Source organism: Egretta garzetta, unplaced genomic scaffold (genome assembly GCF_000687185.1).
Source record: "Egretta garzetta isolate BGI_Z169 unplaced genomic scaffold, ASM68718v1 scaffold136, whole genome shotgun sequence".
NCBI lineage: Eukaryota > Metazoa > Chordata > Aves > Pelecaniformes > Ardeidae > Egretta > Egretta garzetta.
Window position 1 is genome coordinate 2,697,122 of NW_009260066.1, and position 8,188 is coordinate 2,705,309.

The 8,188-nt window shown below is 38.4% G+C and overlaps 1 protein-coding gene across 6 annotated transcripts in view; it reads left to right on the forward strand.

The window, feature by feature from the left end:
- XRCC4 (X-ray repair cross complementing 4) overlaps positions 1–8,188 on the forward strand; it is a 182,749-nt gene that overhangs the window by 77,697 nt on the left and 96,864 nt on the right. For 5 of the 6 annotated variants that reach the window (XM_009641146.2, XM_035896607.1, XM_035896608.1 and 2 more), the window contains 2 exons: positions 4,582–4,734; positions 5,364–5,467. In XM_009641146.2, coding sequence (XP_009639441.1) covers positions 4,582–4,734; positions 5,364–5,467 — 257 coding nt within the window. Of the gene's footprint in view, positions 1–4,581; positions 4,735–5,363; positions 5,468–6,239; positions 6,389–8,188 lie in introns of those variants that run through there. The other variant, XM_035896609.1, reaches the window with a different exon arrangement.

Sequence of the window (8,188 nt, forward strand, 5' to 3'; positions counted from 1 at the left end):
TTCTTGGAACGGAACAAAAGCTTTGCCTGTCTTTGTTGTCTTCTAGACAGGATTTCAAGCTTCACACTCTGTATCACTCATGGTGTTGAGTGGTAAAACATCAAATATAAAGCACGTGGTGTGGAGAATTGTGCTCCCTCTTTGCCTGGAGCTAAGGCTCATCAGCTCCACAGTTTCAGCCCCTGCAGTTCCCCTTGCTTAAAATCTCTCTCTTTCAGGACCTCATTAGAATTAAAACATAGCATACAGACTTCCAGAGCTGTTTTTGTTCAGGTTAAGCATGGTGCACTGGATGGAATAATTCGATCATCCCTTTTCCATTTCCCTACTCTAATTTGCTTGACCACCATTGAAGGTTTTGTGAGCTTGGCTCAGCAGCTTTTTGCCCCGTGGCTTTCCAGAGTCTCCTGAGGTATAAACTTGTTCTGCTTTCCTTTTGGTCTGTAATATGACAAGCAAGTTTCCTTCAGGAGGCTAAAGCTGCCTAGTGAGCAATTCAGGTTCAAGTAAAGGAGAAAGGCAGGAGCAGGCCAAAAATCCCTTTGAAGAGGAATCCCCTTGTCATCGAATTGTTAAATTACTTATGTACTCTAGTCTAAGCTGTGTGGCATCTGAGGGTGCTGATCGTTTCAGGTTGAAGCTGTAACTCCCTTAATTTTCATCATCTTGCTTATTGTGATGACCTAAGTGTAGGATTTTACCTGGCTGCACATTTCCCTGCTTTTAGGAAATGACCTGTGCATAGGTGACATCGGTATGAGAATTATTGGCTAGCTAGACTGTTCAGCACTTGATCTAAAAACATAGAATAAAAATTACTAAGACACTATCTGGCAAGATGCAAACAGGCTATGGAAATTTTGAAAAGGATTATTCTGAAAATGCTGCAAATGGGTGCCTGGGGGGGCGTGTGTGTGTGCATGCGCACACCTCAGGGATAGGTGAGTTGAAATATCAGAGCAGAACAGCTACTGTGTTTACTTCATATAGATAATTAATATGGTAAATGTAAAGTAATAATAATCTGCAGCAAAATAATTCCTTGGCCAATAAAACACAAGTTAAATTTCTGGTTTGGCTTTGGTATGTTTTTTTTATCAAACATCTAAAATTAGTGCAGACAAGCCAAAATCAAAATATCTTCTAGTTTATGTTGTGGTCAACTATAGTGACAGTATATTTAAACCACAAACAGCTTATAAAAATGCAGGCTAGGTAGTTTGGTGCTTGAAACTGGCTCTTCAGCATGAGCTCATCAAGATTCAATACCATTACCAATGTTGGGAGAAGGGTGAATCTGAAATGTAATAGAGCGGTGCCATGAGACCAGTAATTGTTTTAGAGCACTGAGGACAAGAATAAATAGCAGAGATGCTGAATTTTTTCTTTCTAGTCTTGGCGTGTGGAAAATTTATAAATGCTGTTAAGTTACATAGTTCACGTTAACGTCTGTGAAGCATGTGCGATTGCTCAACGTTTAGGCAGCACTTAAGAACTGGACAGTTACCTTATTTTCTCGATTACTAATCATAACCATTCCTAATACTGGCTGCTTTCAGTGGGCTGTGCAAGGTTTTTGATGGCTATCAACTTGGGTGTGCCTGGCACATTAATAAAAGCATTGCACTTACTAAACAGAGAGATCTAAGAATATAGGAATTGGAAAGCACATGCAAATAAGGCTTGCACCACTCTAGCCATTAACTTCTGTTTACTTTCATTGTACTTGAAAGTTGTCTTTGAGATGAGCAGCTTCTTAATTTGGCTTGGGGAGATGGTATTTTCATGAGACAAATCACATCCAGGCATAAGCATGTGATGAATTGCAATTAAAGTTTGTATTTGTAACCAATGAGGTATTGGAATGAAACCCAGCCAGCTTTGCTTAGTGGTCACGTAATTCAGGTAATGCATGCCTGAGTGAATCCTAAAGGCTATGCAGAGTTACAGCCAGAGCCACCCCACACACACATACGTTCTGCATAATTAATGCATCCCTGTTCCCAAGCAGCGGAGGACTGTTGCTTTTTACTATTCCATTTGTTAAGTATCATCGTATGCCATATATTTTTAAAGGCTCATAACTTGCAAGTAGCTTTAATGTAATACTATTTTACACTGATTGACCGTTATGCTAAATTAATGCCATACCTATGTCAGGAGAATGTATTTATTTATAGATTACTTCAGACAACAGGAAAAAATCCAAAAAGGTGTTCACATAAATGAAAACAATCATATAAGATTAACTGATGGTTTGCTACTAATTGATTTTGCCTACAGGGAACAGTTAATATTCTAATCTATGCATATAGTCAGTATGTATATTTCAAGATGCTTGTATTTTGCTCCAGAGGCTGAAGAATTGGGCTAGTTGTGCAATAGGTTCCTATGCTGTGCTGCTTAACGTCCAGGCAGCATCAGCTTTACTTCATTGAGAGTTTACATGTGGGTTTGCATCAGCGGATGTCTTATATGACACCTTTTTGGCCAAGTCAGCAAGATGTCTCAATGAAACTAAACCAACCTTCAGCTGCTCTGACACTAACCAGCCCCTTGGCAAAATAAAGGCACAGTAGTAAGCAATTTCTTTAGTTAGTATTGTTTTGTGGGGGGGAGGGGACTTTTCTGTAGGATTTGATGCAGACAGGATTGCCGTATTTTACACAAAATCCTTATTTTCCACTTTTATGTATACAGGCATAATTAGTTTCAAGCATGTAAATGGCAATTTACCCAACAACTGTATATATATTTTTTTTTAAAAATCTTTTTTTTAATGGCTGAATTCTACTTGATAAGTAGGAGGCAATTCTTTTCCTTACCTTTCTCCTTCTGTGAGCTGGTCAAGGTGCTTCTGGACCCTGTATTAGGGTTTATGATTCTTTGTGAATTGTCTATTTGTTCCCCACTAAACAGTTAACTTCCCTTTTGTAGGTGGAAAGTCTCCTGGTAGTTGATTAGTACGTATGATCTTTCATTTAGGAATTATTGAACCGATCTATATGGTAATGATGTTCTGCTATTTGCATTTAAATTAGATGAATTATTTATCAACTATCAAGCATATCCCTAAAGCATTGCACAGTAGACTTAATACTTCATGAGATTATTTTCTATTGTCTTCCTTCTTACATCATATATGGTTTTGATCTGTGAACAAAATAATCAGTATTTATGTAGGAAGTCTGTTGAAATTTCTTACCTTATAAATTACTATTTTTAAAATCTGTTATGTGTTTAGGTTTAATAACAAAGGAAGCCTTCTAAACTTTTTTATCCAACCTTGCATAAATTGGTGAAAAGAATTTTGCTTATAGGTTGTGACCACTTGCTGTAATGCTGCTACCATGATCAATAAGATTATCAAGATGTTTACTTGCTTGTTGTGAACACAACTAATAAAATGTTTGTGGTTCAACACATGGACTAAAAAGTTATGAAATTCAAGAAGTAAATATAGAATCACATTTGCTGTAAGTCACTTCATTTATTGTGCTCATGTTTGCTTGTATTCCCTTTTTGCTTTGCTTCTGAGACAGCATATATGCATTTTCTTAATTGTACATTTCCGTTGTGCTTCATCTTGTTGACATTGACCTACCTATAGGTGCAAATTAAACCTTTAAAAACAAGAAAAAATATTTTACTCTGAAGATACTAATTAAGAGCTTTTAAAATGGTTTTATATATATTGTAAGTGTTTAGTCCTCTACCAAGTAATTGTGATGGGCTCAGTGAAAAAAACCAAATTGCCTAGGGGTGGCTACAAGTGTACCAAGACCTCAGCTCTGTATCTGTGTAATTCGAAATGGAGCCCACAGCACTGGAGTTACTAGCACTGTATTTGAATGCCTGTAAGGGATTACAGTTGCCATCAGTTGTTGCTGCAGCGTTCTGCTGAGCTTTGCCAGGAGCTGGTTTCTGTACCTTGCTAGCTCAACAGAACAAGACACGCAAGCCTTTTGGTGAAAAATAGTCGGGCAGAGGTCTGCATCACCCACATCTGCCCCAGGAGTCCTGGCAAGGAAAGAGTTCGAGAGCTGTCCCAGTTGCCCAAAGTATTTGCTGGTCATCTCAGCCCGTGTTGGAGTTGCCTATTTCCTATTTCTTTTTTTTTTTTTTTTTCCTCGGTTCCAATATATTTAAGTCAGAGTGTGTGGTCTAGATTTGGGACCTGTCAAGCTTAATCATATCTATTTGTAATCTCATTATGTGTATCCTGCTAAGCTATGCCTACTACGGTGAATTCAGTGCTGAAAATAAAGAGCACTTTCCTGTTTAAATTTTAGTTGCCTCAGATGCATGTGTGCAAGAACTGATTAAAAAAAAAAGCACAAAGAGAACATTTTCCCCTTGGAAAACTTTCTCCTTTGGGTAGCAAAGTTCACTGCAATTTTCTGTGGAGAAAAAAGTTTCTTCTGGCCTGTTTCAGACACAAGATGCTGGACTAGTTGTGCATGGTTTGGTATGGAGATTCCTGTAATAGGAAGGCTAGCCTTGCTACAGAATTTTCTTCCAGGAAACACAGAGTTTCAAAAAGAAATGGTGTAACAGTTAATTTTACATTTTACATTTTAGGCTGGAAAAATGTGTGGCAGCTAAAGAAGAACTAGAGGCAGATCTTTATAACCGGTTTATTTTGGTGCTGAATGAAAAGAAAGCAAAGATAAGAAACTTACAGAAGTTGTTGAATGAAGCTAAAGAATCTGCAGCCGATGCCAAATGTACAAGGTATTTCTTAATTTTTGAGTTACTTGGTGTATCATACCTGATGCATAGTTTAGTGTAGTTTCCATTTCTCTGGCTCTAACAGCGAGTGACAGGTCGTCCTGGCTAAGTGCTTGATTATCCAAAACAACACTGGTAGTCATGAGAGCAGAGGATTCTTTGTGGCGTCACCGCATATTGTTTTGGATGATGTAGCCAAGAACTGAATATTCAGTGAATCTGTCCTCTTTTTTTTTTTTTTTTCTGTTAGGTTGCAGTTGGTTTTCCAATCAGAGTATGTCTGTGCCATTTCCATAGGTGATACTTTCATATGCATTCTCCCTGAACTGTTAGATCCCTTTTGTCCTTTGGGAAACAAAAATATTGAAATCTGCATGGTTTTATGTACTTTTTATTTAAAAAATATCCAGAGAAGGTGAATCATTCTAAGGTTACAACACAACTTAATTTGTTTGCTTAACTGACCTTTTATTGTCTGTCCTTGTATATGAATATGCTAAGCTGTTCAGCGTGGGGACTTTATGTTGACTTGTATCAGCTTGTATTGTCTCTAAGACAGTACAGAAATAATTATAAATTCTTTGCAGGAATAATAGATGGCAAAGACGTGCTTCCTTTTCTTTTTTTTGTAGGGATAGTATAGCTACCACTGAGATGGCTACAGGGAGAGAAAATGACTATGGTGGCAGCACTGATGAGGAAAGTGAAAATTTAACACGGGCCTCATTACCATCAGGTAAGACAGAATGTATTGTCTTTGGGGAATATCACGGACAGGCCAATCACTTTATGTGAATAAACCTTAATGAAGACAAAATACTACCTGACAAATTGCTCTGTGATAAGTCAACCTGCAAGCCTTAAAAATATCTCTCCTGAAATGGAGTATAATACTGGCATTTTCAAATTAGAGAGAGGAAGTTTAAAAGCATGTTGCACAAGTGAAGGTGCTGTCATTTATTCCAAAATGACAAATTGCATACTTTGCAGAACTAATGACAGTCTAACAGTATCTGAACCATCAACAATTCCATTTTAAACTCTAGGAATAATGATGTGTATGAAATGATTGCTGAAAAGTAAAATGTAGTTCCTGACAGTTTCAATAGTGTTCAAAAAGGGGAAAGAGAGGAGGTTTAATGGCTATAAAAAGACCTGTGTGCATAAATGGAATAAAAAAGTATTTATAGCAGAATTAATTTTAATCTCTCAGTGAATTTTTGGCTTCATGAAGGTTCTCATGAAACTTCATTTGACAAATTTTTCCGGGACTGGAGACTTGTAAAGTGTATGAATAAAGCAATTGCCCATGCTACAATACAAGATATTTAACTGTGAGTCACTGAAATTTTGACATATTTTGGTAAATTAGTAGGAATATGCAGGACAAATGCTATCAAGGTTTTAAAACTGCATTGGCACTTGCCATATAGCTATTATAAACTGCCTTTCAGGTCTGCAAAGTTTGCTATGGGTTGTCTCACTGGAGCTTTCTATTTCCACCATAGGTAAAGGTAATCAAGACAACAGCTTATTACAACTGTTTAGTGTGCATACTAGGAACCAGAAGTGATCAAGACCCTGATACCAGTCGTATTCAGCTTTGTAACCCATATGAGCCTGTCTGTTGAGGACTTTATAAGATGAAGTAGGCAGAGCTTCAGACAAATGTAGAAAGTTGCAATTATGGAAAGAAATTGTACTGTGGTCTTCAGTTCAGAAATCTTTGTTTTCAAATTGTATTTGGTCAGTTCAGATAATGTGGGGAGAAATACTTTACATTTAGCGAAAAGGCAAGGGAAGTGGAACATGTTGACTCTTTTGCTAGATTAAGTAGGACTGAATTAGCTCAGTGAGAATTTTGAAACAGACATAGGTACTTGAAAATGAAAACAAACCCTCACTGCCCCTACTCAGGCAATCATGAGGGACTGGACTGATCAATGTTACAGGAAAAAAGTAGTAACTGTGTTTTTATTTGAGTTGTAAACAAAAATGTGCTTCTGTTGCCTTTGAGGGATACAATACTTGGGATTTTGATCATGACTAGAGAGCTCTTTCAACTGCAAAATTTGAAAATAATACAAAGACTATAAACTTCATCCTTTGGGCAAGACGCTCAAGTTTTTCAAGGTAATGGCATTCTTGAACCTGCACAATGAGCATCGCTTAGGTCTGCTGATACTCTTCCTGTGTGCACAACTTTCTCTTTCCATCAGCAATAGAAAAGCACAGGTAGGAGCTGAATAGCTTAGTGTGGTCTAGGTTTTTCACATGCAAAAAGAAGTCTGGGGCAGACTGTGTTTCTGTGAAGAAGACAGTGATTCAGGGGTGAGTGGCACCAGAGGGATAATGAAGCTCATAGCTACATCAAGCATCAAGGACTTCAAGGCATAAACGATAATACAGATAATGTTTGGGTTTTTTGTTTATCTGTAGTTTTTCTATCTCTTAGTCCAACATCACATTTCTTTTCCTTTTGGATTTGGAATGTCATTGTGTGGGTTGAAGGAGTCAGTGAGAATTAGAGGATTTTTGAGAATGTTTTAGTAGATATTGGTGAAAGCTAAAATCAAGAGAGAAGATCATAATTTAAAAACTGCTTTGAAGGAAAATGAAGGCAGGTGTGTATACTGACACACATACACATATGTATGTGTATGTGTGCATGTCTAAAATTTAAAAAGCGAGAAGCTGATGTTGGTTGTCATAAATGAAAACTAAGAACTGCAGGAGATGGCTGAAGAAAGCCACATGATATAACGGCATAGAATCTCAGGCCAGGAGGTAGAAGGCCAACGACCAGCCTTCAAGTCAGTTGGAAACATATATGTAGCTGTTATTGTGCGATGATAATAAAAAGCAGCAATAATTGAAAACACAGCTGTGTTCAGTAAGTGCTTTTGATTTGTGTTTGGGGGATAAACTAGCTGTAGTTACATCATAATGTACTTCCATTCTAGCAGCTAAGGGGGACATGAAACATAGAATCATAGAATGTTTTGGGTTGGAAGGGACCCCTAGAGGTCATCTAGTCCAACCCCCCTGCAGGAGCAGGGACACCGCTAACCAGATCAGGTTGCTCAGAGCCCCATCCAGCCTGGCCTTGAATGTTCCCAGGGATGGGGCCTCCACCACCTCTCTGGGCAACCCCTGCCAATGTTTCACCACCCTCATTGTAAAGAATTTCTTCCTTAGATCCAGTCTAAACCTACCCTGGTTTAGTTTAAAGCCATTACCCCTTGTTCTGTCACAGCTGACCCTACTGAAAAGTTTTTCCCTATCTTTCCTATAGGCCCCCTTTAGGTACTGAAAGGCCGCAATCAGATCTCCCCGCAGCCTTCTCTTCTCCAGGCTAAACAACCCCAACTCTCCCAGCCTGGCCTCCTAGCAGAGGGGCTCCAGCCCTCGGATCATTTTAGTAGCCCTCCTCTGGCCCCGCTCCAACAGGTCCATG